At 29.8% G+C, this 15,557-nt stretch overlaps 2 protein-coding genes across 3 annotated transcripts; both read right to left on the minus strand.

Moving 5' to 3' along the window:
- Positions 1–5,126: 5,126 nt before the first annotated feature.
- LOC110665424 (nicotianamine aminotransferase 1) lies at positions 5,127–7,687 on the minus strand. 2 transcript variants are annotated; one of them, XM_021825533.2, is made up of 7 exons: positions 7,217–7,687; positions 6,725–7,064; positions 6,417–6,635; positions 6,198–6,257; positions 5,952–6,107; positions 5,758–5,851; positions 5,127–5,667 (listed from the first exon to the last, which is right to left on the minus strand). In XM_021825533.2, the coding sequence occupies exons 1-7, from the start codon at positions 7,486–7,488 to the stop codon at positions 5,546–5,548; spliced, it is 1,263 nt and encodes a 420-aa protein (XP_021681225.1). In that variant the 5' UTR covers positions 7,489–7,687; the 3' UTR covers positions 5,127–5,545. The 2 variants fall into 2 exon arrangements, with proteins under 2 accessions (XP_021681225.1, XP_021681226.1); XM_021825534.2 differs by having other exon boundaries at positions 6,725–7,014; positions 7,217–7,352.
- A 451-nt stretch (positions 7,688–8,138) lies between these two features.
- Positions 8,139–12,104, minus strand: LOC110665423 (nicotianamine aminotransferase 1). Its single transcript, XM_021825532.2, has 7 exons — positions 11,599–12,104; positions 9,893–10,232; positions 9,500–9,718; positions 9,266–9,325; positions 8,773–8,928; positions 8,600–8,693; positions 8,139–8,514 (listed from the first exon to the last, which is right to left on the minus strand). The coding sequence occupies exons 1-7, from the start codon at positions 11,871–11,873 to the stop codon at positions 8,396–8,398; spliced, it is 1,263 nt and encodes a 420-aa protein (XP_021681224.2). The 5' UTR covers positions 11,874–12,104; the 3' UTR covers positions 8,139–8,395.
- Positions 12,105–15,557: the final 3,453 nt, after the last annotated feature.

Raw genomic sequence — 15,557 nt, forward strand, 5'->3', positions numbered from 1 at the left:
TATAAAAATAATTTTGAATTTTCTTCAGTAAGCATGTATAAAGAATATATATGTAGTACACATGCATATAGTTTGTATCTCATAAAATCCTTAAATCCCCTGCATTTGATCCTATCAAACTATTATTCTTCTTGGCATGTCTTACCCAGAAGGATATGCATGATAACCAAACCAGAAAGTTTTGCGAATCCAATTTTGTAGTCCCACAGCAATCCCTGCAACAATTTTTTTTTTTTTTTTTTAAGTTAGTATATGTTTCAGCTTTCAATGGGTAATAATTTTCGAGCAAGCCTTTTAATATTCACAAAAGTTGGCTTCATTGAAAACACAATAACATCCATTGGTCATCCTTCATGTCTTCTAACAATGACAAGTTATTGTTATTAGAATTATAAGATTCTTGATTCGACTAGTACAATACGATTTAATTCTTCATCCTAGCAATTCATATTTATTGAATAAATCATATTGTAACACCTCTATGTTCATTAGGTCAGTACATTCCACTGTTCCGGTGACCAGTGTCTGTCTGGACAGTCGGGATGTCTAGACGTATGTTTGTATCATCTAGAAAAGCCCAGAAAAGCCTTGAATAAAAATTAATAACCAATACATGATGGTGAAATTGAAATAAGAAAAATAAAGTATAAAGGGTTAAATAAGCCAAGGCCACAACAATAGATGATCGAACCAAGAAGTGACTGCGAGATCAGTCATAACCCTAATTTCATATAGGACATTATGACATCGCAGGCCTAGGAATAATTGCGAATCTAGTGGAAATAAGAGAACCATAGAAAAGAATTGAGAACAAAGTCAAATAATTGAATCAAGGTTTGGAAAGCAATTTAATGCTAATGGTAAACCAAATCAGACGTGTGAGGGGCAATTTGGTCAATTCACCCTTAGAAGTGACTGTTGACCTAAATGTCCAATAAAATATAAAAAATTAAATTTATGAAAAAGAATTAAAAAGTGAAGAGGTGTGTAGAGAAAGAAAAGAAAATTTCAAATGTTAATTCTTTTATGACATCACTTCTTATGCAATTAATATTATAATTTTTAATATTAGAAAATTTAAGATAATTATGCATAAATAAAGTCAAAAATTAAAAGAAAATAAAAATTCCTTCTTCTTTTCCATCCATGTCGTCCCTCTCCTCTCTCTTTTCTCTCTCTCTCTAAATTCATCCATGGCCATGAATTTTCAAGCTCTCAAAGCTTGAATTAACCCCATAAATCTCACAAATTTCCTAAATAAATCTTATAATTGAAGCTTGGTAAGAAGATTAGAACAAGAAATTGAAGGAAAACTTGAAGAAATTGAAGCTTAGAAAATTCAAGAAAAAGGTAAGTTAATCAAATCTCTTTCTTGAGGTTGAATTCATGTGGATGAGTTTACATTAAGAAATTTGAAAAATCTTACATGGATAGAGTTCCATGAATTTCGGCCAGCCATAGGGGAAGGGTGATTGAAGTGAATTGAATAGAATTAAGTATATAATTAAGCTTAACTAAGTAGGTAGAAGTGATTAGTGTAGTGAATTGAGTAGGGATTGATCAATTGATAAATTAGGGTTCTTGATTAATGGGAAATTGAGGAAAAATTTGGGAATTTGGGGAATTAATGCAATTTGACCTAATTGAGGTTTAAAATGGTTAATTTGTATGAAATGGAGTGTGTTTGAGTGGTTAGAACTGGGATTGAATGGTGAATGTATACTATCCAATCTGGACAACCTGACAATGTTCCCCTTAAATGACCATAATTGAAATTATGTTGCTCAAATTGGTATGAAGCTAATTGGAGATGAAAACTAAGACCTAATGTAATAATTTTTATGTAGAAACCTTTCCCCAAAATTTACCTTAAGTTACTGTAAAATTGAGTTCAATCCGGATTAGGTACCCTGCCCCTGTACAGAATTGACCATATGAATAGTACTTGTTGAAATAGTCTAACTTGATGTAGAAACATCCAAATGACCTGATTTTTAGATCATTAGAAAGCTATGACATAGTAGAACAACTTTTATGGGGAATAGAAACTCGAATTCTGACCATAATCTAGTCAATTTACCACCCAAAGTTGGGTCACCAAATCTGCCAGAACATAAAACTTGCCCAAAAATTTGGATTTTGGTCAATCCGGCCAGTTATGGTTAAATAACTATAACTTGAGTGAAAAAACTTCAAATGAAGTGATTCAAAAAGGGAATTAAAGCTAAGACACTAATGAACAACTTTGATGAAGGGAAGTCAGTCAAATTCTCACTATGGAGGGTCCAATGGAACAATAGAAGTAAATGACCCAAAACTGAAAATTTATTAATTCTCTTAGGAAAACCTTGAATTGAGTTTGTCAATCAATACCAACAAAAAATGTGACCCAAAATGTGCTATGTAGGAGTAATTAGAATTAACAAACCTATTTAGTATGAAAAAGTCAACATTTTGACCAATTGATCAAATGAATAGTAATCACCATAATAAAAAACACAAAGAATTCAATTTATGGAACCTTGAAAGTAAAATAAAGTAAAGTGAAAAATTCAATTATTGAAATTTCTGTTAGAAATAATTTGGATAGGTATTGAAACACTATGATTTTGTGTTTCAGTAGAAAAAGAGACCGGAAAGGACAAGGAAAGAGTGAGTCAAGGCAAAAAGGTGACTCACTAGAGGTTTGTACACAACTAATTTTATTCAATTGATTTTAATACTGTAAATTGTTTTGAATGAATTGTGAGTTTGAATGTGTTGGTAACAATTGTGATTTTCTCTTTGAGCTTTATGAATTGTGTGTTGCCAACCCTATAAGAATAAATTCTTGAATGATTTGTGTTAAGTGAATTGAAATGCAATTATTTGAATGGAAATTTTATGAATTAGTTTTTAAACCATAGTTAGCATGACAGTCTGGTTCGAAAATCCCCGGTAGTAACGGCTATTTGGGGTTTGACAATTAAAAATTGCTTATGTCTCCCGTTAATAACGGTTAGTGGGATAAGACTATATGAGTACTCATTAGCTAGTTAGCCATTCTCTCATTAATAATGGTTAGTGAGGTGATTTGCTTTGTCATGGTGTACAACACAGTATTGATTGTAAAATTTTGTGTCATGATCTAAACTGTGTGTTCTTGACAACACTTTTACTTTGTGATTTGTGAAATGTGGTTTGAAATAAATGATTCATGTTAACTTGAGATTTTGGAAAACACTTCTTTGTATATGAAAATTTTGATTTGTTATGTTTTGATTTATTATCCTTTATAATGAGATGAATTTTCTTAGTTGTGTATCACTAAGTATAATTACTTTGCGATAGCTTTTATTTACTGTCGTAGATAAAGGAAAGGACAAAGCAACAAAGTGAGCTACTACAGTGACAGGGGAGTACAGTTTGAGGATCTTTTTGTATGAGTGTATTATTTATACCCTTATCAATTAGTTGATATAAATATTTTTGTTCATATATATCTTTTGTACTAATTGAATAGTTGTACAGTAAATTTTGTAATGATGTTACTTTTGCTTTCTTTCATGTAAAATTTAGACTTTTATATTTATATCGAATATATTAAATGAAATTGATGGATATGGAAAATGTATTAAGATTGTGTTGAATTGAGGCCTATTGAAGTTGAAATTGAGAATTTTGTATTGGAAGTGTTTTCTTTGTAGGTTTTGGAAAAATTGCTTTCTTAAATTACAGCCAACACTTTGCCGAAATTTCTATAAAAATTATAAAAAATAAAATTGACAAAAATTTTAACTCATAATTTAAACTTCAATTAAAGGTTTTTAAATAGTGCTTTAAAATAGTGCTTTAACATTACTTTACAATTTAAAATGAATTGAATTTGCTTAAAATCCCTTATAGTATATTTAATGGGTTATCGGTAGGCGAAATTTGGTAATTCATTAGATATACTACGGGATCATATTATACCTCACGGAGGAGTAAGTTGTGACACATATTGTGTATATTTGAAGAGAGAAAGATTCAAAACCATCTTCTCAAACAATATTAAATGAGCATTTTCTATTCAGAAGTAGAGCTTTACTGTAGATTTGATTTTTTTTTTCTTTTGTTAATATCTAAGGTATCTAATGGCTTTTACAGTAACCTCTTCTTAATGCCATATGTTCAAAGTAGTTTCTTTATTCCTTCTTTTATTAAATTGGATTTGCAGGGCTTTACACTTGTAAATCCAAACAACAAATGCAAAACTTTCAGTATTTACATAATATAAAAATAAGGCAAAAGGTTGTTTTAAGCCCTTCTAAGCTCCTAAAAATAAGTCAATAATCACTTAAATTTTAATTAAATTAAGTAAGTCGCTTAAATTTTAAAATTTTTTAAAATAGTCATTTAAACTCTTAAATTTTGAAAATGTCTAAAACCTTAATTCTGATGAGTCTCCATTAAATAACTATAAAAATGGACATTTAAGCTCTTAAGAAATAATTTAATAGTCATTTAAGTCCATTAAACAAATAAACATATCATTTTAACAAATTTCTTGTATTATTATAAATAAAAGAATAATAGTTAAATAATATCTTATTTATCTACTAAATATAAATATAAATTTTAAATATTAAGATATCAATATAATTAATATTTTTAAAAAATTTTAAATTAAAAAATTTTAAATCAGTCAGGTCAATGAATTATTGAATCAATAGATCACTGGTTCAATGAGAGAACTGACCCAATTTTATTATGTCTGGATCACTTATTCATGGGTCAACCACCAGATGAGTCCAAATTTAATATTCATAAAATATTTTAAAACGTACTTATGAAAATGATTATAATATTAACAAATTAAAATTCATTAATATACTAAATAAAACTTTAATATTTACACTTATATCTTTTATTTTTATTTTTTGAAGTAAATTGAATAATTTTCCTTTTTTTTCCTCATTAGACTTAGTTAAGGTTTAAATTCTGCAATTGATCTTGAAGATGATAGTATTATTATTGAATTAAAACATATTATTAAATATTTTTTAATTTTATAACACTTAAATTCTTGAACTTTTAAAGAAAAATTTTTTTTCATTCTTAAATAATGAAAATGTGAGGGACAAAAAAGCTATTTTACTTAAAAAAAAAGGAACTAATTAAATATAATAGAAGAACTAAAGTGTACATTTATTTGGATTTTTCTTACCTAGATCAGGTACCTCATAAAACCAAGATACATGATGTATAGTAGGACTTAAGTATTAAATATACGAGTTTCACATATTTGTATCTTTCGATCAATGAGATACTCGATTTAGATAAGAATTTCTCTTATTGTTTTGAATCTATCTCAACAACATCTAAACACTTCACTTAACTTCAATGAACATTCAACTAATAATAATAGTAATAAAGAGCACCATGAGAATTTAAATCCAATCCTATGCACTGGCAAGTGCAATACAAAGATGGAATTTATTTTTTTTTTATTTTTTATTTTTGTTACAGATCCAAGAGATGTTGCTGATGATCTCCACAACCTGATCTTATACGAACTAAAATCTTATGCATTGCTCTTGGCATGCCTCTGGCAGAATGCTTTTATCCTCTCAAGTCCTTGTTCAAGAAATTGTGGTTCCATAGCAAAGGATATGCGCAGCCAATTTTTGAGTCCTACTGCTACTCCTGCACCATTTATGTTACAATTAATCAACTCGGACTCTGTTTAGCATTACTATTTGTGTTTCTGTGGATTTATGTTTTTTTTTTTTTTACCTGGTAGAATAATCACAGATTCCTCTCTGGCTAGCTTGAGACAGAAATCCATATCATCACTGATGTCTTGAAGCAAAGAGAGGTTTAGTTTTACCTGTAATTAATAATGTGATGATGAATAATCTTGTTTAGCTATAATTCTTATTTTCTGAGGCAGAATGAATCTTATGATTTCTACTGTTCTTATTCCTTACCATAGCAAACATGGATCCATCTGGTTTGTGTGGACAGGAAATACAAGGGATCCCCTTAATCCTTTCATAACATATATCTGCTGCTTCTCTTGTGATGTCAATAATTTTCAGGAAGAATTCTTCTTTTGTTCTCTTCAGGATTTCTGGAATTGCTGCCTGTTAAAAATATATCAACATATAAAGAACTAGAAGCTTAGTTAGCTTTTGATCAAAATAAGCACAAATATAATATTCCTGGCCTGATACCTGAATGAAGGTTGCAGGTGCAGAGCAGATGCTGAGATAGCTCTCAATGCTCTTAGTAATCTATTAGGCAAGAAGAGATTAAAAAAAAATTATAGTAATAATTACAAAACTTCTTGCTTAGGAAACAACTAAAATTGGAAATTAATTAGAACGCAAGCTTTTGTGTGCAGCCAAAATAAAAATAGCTATGCTGAGAAAGATGAAGAAATGAAAACAGACCCCATGTTCCTTAAAGACACCATCAGGATCACATGTTGCAATCCAACCAAATCGCCAACCAGGAACAATCCATCTTTTTGATAGAGATCCCAGAGTAAGAACAGGCACAATGGATCCAAATTTCCCCATAGGCACAAATGGGTTACTTCCAAATGCTATGTGGTCATAAACTTCATCAGCAATCACTAATATCCCAAGTTTTCTTGAAGTCTCTGCAATCTAATCATCATCCAATGAAAACAGAAAGTGATAACCGTTATATTTAAATTAATCATTTTATCATAATATTCATACACTAATTAGACCACCTTTTTCAAATGATGGTATGTGAAGACATTTCCACAAGGATTTCCAGGGTTTATGATAACCATAGCAACAGTGTTCTCATCAGCAAGTGCTTCAACGGATTCAAGATCAACCTCCCAACCTTTTTCTGGTATAAGATCAAAATGGCGCACTTCAAGGTTGCTGCAACGCGCAAAGGCTTCATAAGTTGGGTAGCCTGGCCTAGGAAGCAGAATGTTGGCACCAGGTCGAGCAAGCACTGATGCTATCACTTCTATAGCTTGTGTGCCACCTACTGTAAGATAAATATCATCTGCAGATAATTGGTATGGAAGGTCATGAGAGAGATGTTCTGCAATAGCCCTGTGATGCACGAATTCCGAATATAATTAACTACCAAAGTAAAGAAGCAAGAACTTGCCATTAGGGTCAGAGTTCAAACCCGGACAACTCCATCCCTTTCATATATGTATTTCGGAATCGGAAGTATCAAAAGAAAAGCAGCAAGAACTTACCTCCTCGCAGGATGCATACCAACTGAGAGAGTATAGCCATTAAACTTAGCTGATTTAATCGTATCAAGAATAGCATCTTCAGCTACAGGAGAAGTTCTAAAGGACGGAAATGCTGAAGGGTCGCCATGGCCAAGAGGAACCACTGCCATTTGAGAATCTTTGTTAAGATTATCATATAGAAGGTTGAGGTATCCTCTGACACTCACAGCTGATGATTCAATCAACACTTCATTGCCTCTAAAAATCCATTTCCTTGATCGTTGATGCTCCATTTATTTCCCTCTGAGATCTCTCTATCTAATGATATTTTGGTGTGAAGTTCTTATAAGCTTGGTTTAGTGTAATGTCTTTCAAAGATGAGCAGATTAAATATATAGCCAATGCATAGTGAGAAGTGAGTATTTTTCAAAAAAAAAAATCTAAAAGAGGATAATTCTTTCTTTTCTATAAAGATCAATTCTTGAATGGCCGCCTAATTGGAAAAACATATGAATGGCCGCCTGATTGGAAAAAACATATTAATTATTAAGGAGGGTTTTTGCTCATTCTTGGGCATCAAGGAAACCTTTTGTTTACATATTTATATTTTAAGATTTACACTACAAATTAAAGAAAAGATTAGCAAAATGAATTTTAGTTCAATAATATTGGAGTTAAAAAAAAAAAAATCTGAGGACGAATGTCTAATGTTGTTTGGTGAGATTGCATATCATGTACATGTGTCATCTTCAACAAGATGGTATATGTTACATTTTCTATTGCATTTTATTGTCTCATGCATTGTTTTACACAAGAAAGGAGAGAATATATTCACATCCTTTCTGCAGCATCGATTTCCATGCTTAATTCACATGTCCCTTCCTAAAGAAATGATAATGATATTATTCTCTGCATCACCTTCAAGTTCCGGCTCAAATAGGGCTGAAAGAAAATTTTGTTTAATTTGCTAATATTGTTTTTGTCATTGAAAATAATTAACAAGCTAACCAAACAGACATGCAATGACCCTTCAGTTCTTGGGTTTAGACTTTCCTTGAGATCCAACGCGAAGTTGTTGATCTCCAAGCACACTTTCTCATATTTTAATACATTTATTGCTTAAACAGACTACAGTTTGAGACTTAGGATCAACGCCATACTGTTGATCTGATCACTCTGCTACATGTCGTGGTGTAATCCTTATTGCTTCTTGGCATGCCTTTCACAGAAAGACTTTATCCTTCCAAGACCATCTTCAAGCGCTGATGGTTCAATGGCAAAACTTATGCGAATCCAATTCTTCATTCCTACAGCAATCCCTGCATTGACATGAATAGCTCACATATTTAGTACTGAACTATGAGTCAAGAAACTAATTACTTTTATGTTACTAACATGTCTTACCAGGTAGAACTATGACTGATTCCTCTTTAGCCAGCTTGAGACAGAAGTCCATATCATCCTTGATGCCTTCCAATAGTGACGAATTCAGTTTTGCCTGTAATAGAATTTATAGCTATCTTCATATTCTGAAGGAAAAAGAAACGCATGTCTAATATAATATGTGGTGCCCTCACCATCAGAAACATAGAACCTTCTGGTTTCTTTGTGCAAGTAATGTATGGATTGTCCTGAATTCTGTCATAGCATATGTCTACAGCCTCTCTCAATAAGTTAATAATTTTCAAAAAAAAATCCTTCTTCGTGTTCTCGAGGATTTCTGGAATTGCGCCCTGATACACAGCCAAGATTTATTGTATTTCATGATAACCTGACATGAATGCTAAGCCAAAAGGCAATTTATAATCTGAAATTCAAAAGGATTTATCTCAATTACTGTTCATGAACAAAGAAGGGGAGGAACATATAATATTTCCTTTAATAATCCTTGTGGAACTTGACACTTAAAGGAGAGCATTTGAAGTGACACTTAATAGATAATATTCTCTTGCTCATTCCAGGGATTACATTCAGGAAGAATATAAATTCCACTAGTGATTGAAAGATATATATAATTGAATTATTTTAATATGACTATTTTATTTAGGAAAAGCATCATGAATCAGAAACCTGAATGAAGGTTGCAGGATTTGAGGAGAGGTCGAGACAGCTACATATTGAATCAACAACCTGAGAACAAACATGAACTGATAAAACTCAGAGGCTATTCCAAAAAGAGAGGAACATTATCTATTCATCTTGTTGGCACTACCAAATAGCAATAAGACTTCGAATCATATATATATATATATATATATATATGCTGAGATAATTCTTTGAAATAAAGTTAGAAAGAGAGTCAACCCCAGATCTTTTAAGAATTCCATTGGGATCAATAGCAACAAGCCAACCAATTCTCCAGCCAGGAACAAGCCATCTCTTTGACATAGATCCAAGCGAAAGGACAGGCACAATTGACCCAAAAACTCCCATTGGCACATATGGGGTACTCCCAAATGTAAGATGCCCATATACTTCATCAGCAATCACCATAATTCCAAGCTTTCTAGCTGTCTCTGCAATCTGATATTCAATAAATCAACTAACTGAGAACAGCAACAAAATAATAATAATAATAATAATAATAATAATAATAATACACAATCCTACCAATACAAGTTACCACCGCGGTAATTATATAATAACAGAAGGTTATATTAACCAACTTGTAACCTCAACAAGAAGTGAAATACCCACTTCCTTTAAATGTTCGTAGCTGTAGACATTTCCACAAGGATTTCCAGAGTTTATGATAACCATGGCAACAGTGTTCTCATCTGCCAGAGCCTCAACAGCTTCAAGATCAACCTCCCAGCCTTTTTCTGGTAGAACATCAAAATGGCGAACCTCAAGACAAGTTTGTGGAGCAACAGCTTCATAGTATGGGAAACCTGGTCTTGGAAGCAAAATGTTAGTGCCAGGTCGGCCAAGTGCTCTTAATGTGACTTCAATAGCATGTATGCATCCAAGTGTAACAAAAACATCATCTGCTGATAACTTGTATGGGAGATCACGACTAAGGTGATCTGCAATAGCCCTGTACGAGTTCAAAACAGATCAACTTAAAGAAATAAGAAATTTTGTCCAAAACTGGATAGATTGTTCATATAATAACATATCTATTATTATTTGCTTTCCCTGCCAATTGATTAAAGAAAAGCCTGATAGTTGGTATTTTTCTTTGGGTATGTTAACTTACACCTATAAAAGAAAAACAAAAATAAATAGCTGCATATTCTTGCCCGCCTCATAGTGCAGATGGTTAGGAGCCCCCCCCCCCCCTCCTAGAGTCAGGGGGAAAGAACAAAAGAGAATTTATGTCTTATTCATACAGGTGACCCAACTAATTTGAAATTAAAACTTAATAACAATTACTATAATCATTCTTTCCATGCATTGCTGATACAGTAAAGTTCATAACAAACAAACAAATTTGGGTCAGGGAATCCATGCTTCACATTGGAAATTGCACTTCCATTGACAATCTTAAAATCCGTTTATTTTGATTCAAGAAGGGATTAAAAAGTGAGAAATTATTACGAATATGAGAAGTTGTGTAGCAGGATGCGGTTTGCAGCCTCTCCTATGGCTAACTATTATATTGCCCACTAATCAACGTGTGGTCCACTTCTCTGCCCCTATGAAAAACGTTTCGGTGCCCTTCATCACTAGCAATACAAATAGTTATATGAATGACATGCACTAATAAATGTGTGGACCTATTATACAACCACCATCATCACCCACAAGCTTTTGAGGGCTTTTTATTACTACCAACTTGAAAAAGTATTACAATAAGTCAACAATAATCAAGTGATCAATGTGCTTTAGCTCAATTATGTAGATGTCAAGTCTTTTGAGTCCCAATAAAAGCAATTTGAATTAAGAGATGCTGATATTATTCTTTGGCTTGATCTAATGATCTTGATGAAGTCAAATGTCTAAATACATCAGAAAACATGGTGAGCCAGGTTCTTTTTGTCCTGGTATCTAATGCTACAGCCACATAAATAAAGCCAATGAGAGGACAAAGTATGTTTGAAAAAAACAAAAGCGCAACCATCACCACAATAAAATAATAGTATATAATTTAAGAGAATAAACTAGAGAGAGAAAATCCGAATATGCAACTCAATTGTCTCCGTTATTCAACCCGCCCCCAGAAACAATCACTACCAAGTACCATGGAATTCAATCGAACATATGCAAGAAAATGAGCAAAAACAAATATGATCAAGAAATTTATTCAATGAAAGAGGAGAGAGTTGCAGGCACCATGAAACAAGTATCTGATTACCCTATGCACGAAATATCTCACACCTATAAATTTAAAAAAGTAACTTTACTGTGTTATAAACTCACCCCTTATCAGGAAAAGGATTAGAGGAGGAAAAAAATGATACCTCCTGGCGGGAAGAATACCACCACTTGGAGCATAACAGTTGTATTTGGCGGATTTTAAGGCGTGGACAACGGCATCTTCAGCAACAGAAGTGGTACGGAAGCATGGGAAGGCAGAAGGGTCGCCGTTACCCAGAGGAATAAGTGGCCTTTCGTCTTGTTTGTTGAGATACTCCATTAAAGCGTTGATAACTCCTCGTACTCTTATAGAAGGCGCAGTGTTCAAGCCCTTGTTGGACTGAAAACCCCATCTCTTTGATCCGTTTTCCATTGCCATTCCTGGCCTGAACCTTCTATGCCTTAATGGAGTTTCATCACAAGTGGAAGCTGGAAATGGTTTATATGGCCTTAACGTCTAATCGTCACTGTCTTTTCAACATAATTGACAGATACAAATACATTTTTTTATAGAATCAGTCAATTGAGTCCTTACTAGACCTGGCCGTAGCCAGTTCAGCTTCTGAACCAGATCAGACCCAACCCTGAGCCACTCTAGAACTAGCCATGATCAATGGTTTATGAACCCAAACCGACCTGAAGTAGTCACCTCAAACTGAAATCGAAACTGTCACTGAACTAAACAAAATCTGACCTGAAATAGTCTTAACCAAAACCGATTGAAATAGTCTCATAAATTCACTGCTTTTAATTTATGAAATAATTATAATTATATATTTATAAAAATATTATTTTTTAATACTATCAATATATTTTATAATTATGTAAATAGTCTCCTGAAAGACTAATTAATCAATTGATTAACCAAGCACTCATTATCTTCTTTTCAATCTTTCATAATTAAAGGCTAATTTTAATTAAATTATATTACTAACACTACAATATTGACCAGAGAATTTATATAATATATACATATAAATATGTCTTGAGGCATTCTCCATTTTAGAATTATATCAAATCTTGTTGTTTTGAGCAACTAAAATTTTATTTATTTGTTATGTTTTGGAAAATTAAAAAGTAAAATAAGAGGGGGAGTGTGCATATATGGAGGCCTCTTTTGATAAATGGCCCATGCCTACTAAGAAATATTGGGTCATGTGGATTGGAATGAACATTTTGATGTCTTAGGAATGCAATTATGCATTTGCTTGGTAATCATTTATTTTGTATTAAATTAAATTACTACGTGGCTCTACAATTTCTTTGGACACATGAGAAATCAACAGAGTCTAATATGACGCTTTTTGATTCTTCAAGAAGAAATCAATTCGAGGTAAAATAAAATCAAACAAATGTTTTTTTTATAAAAAGAAATGTCATTTCTCTAAAAAATGTCATCAAAATCAGGAAAATTGTTCATGATATAAAAGCCTGTATGGTCAAAAATATGATTCTGATGAGTTAGACTATTATAATAATAATATGAGTCAAAGTCAGAACTCCATGTGAATTGACGAGAAGTTTATACATATTCTTTGATAATAGATATTAAATAAATCTTTGAATCAATATTCTCAATGAAGTTGTTTTGAGTTTTAAAATTTAAAGTCTGCCAATTCAGCACTTCTTTTATTTTTGATTAATATTACATTTTCATTTTAATATTTTTTTAAAATTTAAATCTCTCCATTTATCTATTTTAAATTTTATTATTTTTATAGTATAAGAAAAAATTTCCTATTATATAATTCATTAACTATTACTCGACTGAGTTTTAATATAATCATAAAAAATTTTAATTTTAATTTAAATATGACATATTTAATTATAAGATTATTAAAAATAATAAGATAATTATTTCAAAATAATATTTTTTTAGACCTACAATATATATTTTGATTGGAGCAACCTTCATATTAATTGTCCAACTTTGAATATATGTTTGTTACTATTGTAAGTATTATGTTAGACTGATTTGGGTTTGGACCGTTTGAATTTATATTGGTCTATGGAGAAGAGATGACATTGATAATGAATTTTTATTATTGTTTTTCTAAAATAAAGAAATAAATATTTATGCATTTTGTAATTTTAATGTTGGTTTAGTTAAGCAATTAGAAGTAATTTTTAAATTAAAATTTTCAAAGTTAATAATTAGGAGGTTCGCACACAATTTTTTTTAATTATATTTTAATTATAATTTAATTTAAAGTTATCATTATTTCATTAAAAATTAAATTTCTTATTATTATTTTTAATTATTTAATCTAATACTTGATTATTATATTATTTGCTAATAGTTTGTCATAATTATTGAATGTATTAATCACTATCAAATGACTATATACACCAAATAAATAATAACATATTTGATATCATAATTATAATAATCGCATTTGATAAACAAAATGTTCTTATTTGTTTTAATAATAAATACAATTTCAATCTATTTTAGTTTAATTCTTGAAAATATATTACTAATTTAGCATATTTAGATTAAAATTGTTGATATCTTAATTTTTTATTAAAAATTAAATTGCAATTTTCAATTTATATTTTTATTAGAAAAACAAACTTTTAATTCCTAAATTATGATTAAGGGTCTATTTGAATGGAGATGAAAGAGGAGTAAATAAAGATAATAATGATAAATAAATTATGTACTTTTATTTAGAAAGTGGTAAATTAATAGAGTAAGAATTAGTAAAGATAATATTTACTCCCTTTTACTCTCTAAATTTCAATTTTAGTGTAATAATAAAAGATGAGAATTATGATTACTTTATTTTTTTATTTTTTCATCCTTAAATTTTACATTTCTTTGCTTCTTTCTAAATATAGAAAATAACTATATTTTTATAACTCGTCCCCGTCTCTTAACGCCCAATAAATAATAATGATTATTTTAGTTAAAATTATAATAAATGGCATTTAAAAATATATGTAGATAATTTTTTATGAAAATTTTATTATTTAATTATTATATTTTAATAAAATTAATTATTTAATTTTTATATTTAAAAATATATACTATTTAATTTTTATATTTTAATTTCTTTAAATTATTTAATTTATTCATTAAATTTTCTGTTATTTATACTAGTCAAATTATTATTTAGTTATTATATTTTAAAGAAACTAATTAGTTGATTATTGTATTTTAAAAAATATTATTATTTAATTTTTATATTTTAGTGAAACTAATTAGTTGGTTCATGTATTTTGAAAATATAATATTTTAAAAATATATTATTTAATGAAAATAAAAATTTTTCTATGTAGAGATTAAATTTGAATTAATATTTTTTTTCTAATTTTCAATTCCTTAAACATTATTTTTGTATTTTTTTATAATAGAAAATAATTTATCTTATCTAGAAATTTAGAAAAAATTGATTAATTTTTTTATGTAGATAATTTGTATAACTTTTATCAACAAATGAAAATAAATAAATGATAAGGGGAGAAGGATATGAACGTGGAAGAAAAAATATATTACGAGAGAAAAACAAAGGAAGATGAAAGAGATAAAAATAAGAAGGTTAAAGTAGTTTAGATATTAAAAATAATTATAAAATTAAATAGTTAATAGAACAAAATTATAAATACTAATTAATATCTTTTTTTAAAATATAAAGATTAACTATATTACATAAGGATTAAATAATAATTTAATTAATATTAAAAAATAAAAAATTTATAAAATAATTAAATAATTTAATAAAAATAAATATAATTAAATAATATATTTTTTAAAATATAAAAATTAAGTAATTAATTTTTTTAAAATATAAAAATTAAATAATAATTTATTATTATTTTTTTTTAAGTAAGAAATTGCCCGGTATTAGCGGTCGCTATACACACACCGCCATCGCGCTCCGCTCCTCCGGCTCACGCGTTGTTTAAACAAGCACGCGGTTTTTAGGTGCGTGGGGGCAGTTAAGACGAGTCACACTTGGCCAATACAATCACGTAAATTGGCAAGTTTCTATGCAATTACATTTTCTATAAAATATTATTTATTTTATTAATTTTTTTAGAATAAATTAAAAAATGAGTT

Source organism: Hevea brasiliensis, chromosome 10 (genome assembly GCF_030052815.1).
Source record: "Hevea brasiliensis isolate MT/VB/25A 57/8 chromosome 10, ASM3005281v1, whole genome shotgun sequence".
Classification (NCBI taxonomy): domain Eukaryota; kingdom Viridiplantae; phylum Streptophyta; class Magnoliopsida; order Malpighiales; family Euphorbiaceae; genus Hevea; species Hevea brasiliensis.

Bases quoted from the DNA above. Each gene is read 5' to 3' on its own strand.
- LOC110665423 (XM_021825532.2), bottom strand. From the start codon at position 11,873: ATGGCAATGGAAAACGGATCAAAGAGATGGGGTTTTCAGTCCAACAAG. The intron at 9,719-9,892 runs GTGGGTATTTCA...ATTGAATATCAG, and splicing joins GCTACGAACATTTAAAGGAA to ATTGCAGAGACAGCTAGAAA. The intron at 9,326-9,499 runs GTTGACTCTCTT...GTTTGTTCTCAG, and splicing joins GAATTCTTAAAAGATCTGGG to GTTGTTGATTCAATATGTAG.
- LOC110665424 (XM_021825533.2), bottom strand. From the start codon at position 7,488: ATGGAGCATCAACGATCAAGGAAATGGATTTTTAGAGGCAATGAAGTG. The intron at 5,852-5,951 runs GTAAGGAATAAG...TATTAATTACAG, and splicing joins ATGGATCCATGTTTGCTATG to GTAAAACTAAACCTCTCTTT. The intron at 5,668-5,757 runs GTAAAAAAAAAA...TAAATGGTGCAG, and splicing joins ATCTGTGATTATTCTACCAG to GAGTAGCAGTAGGACTCAAA.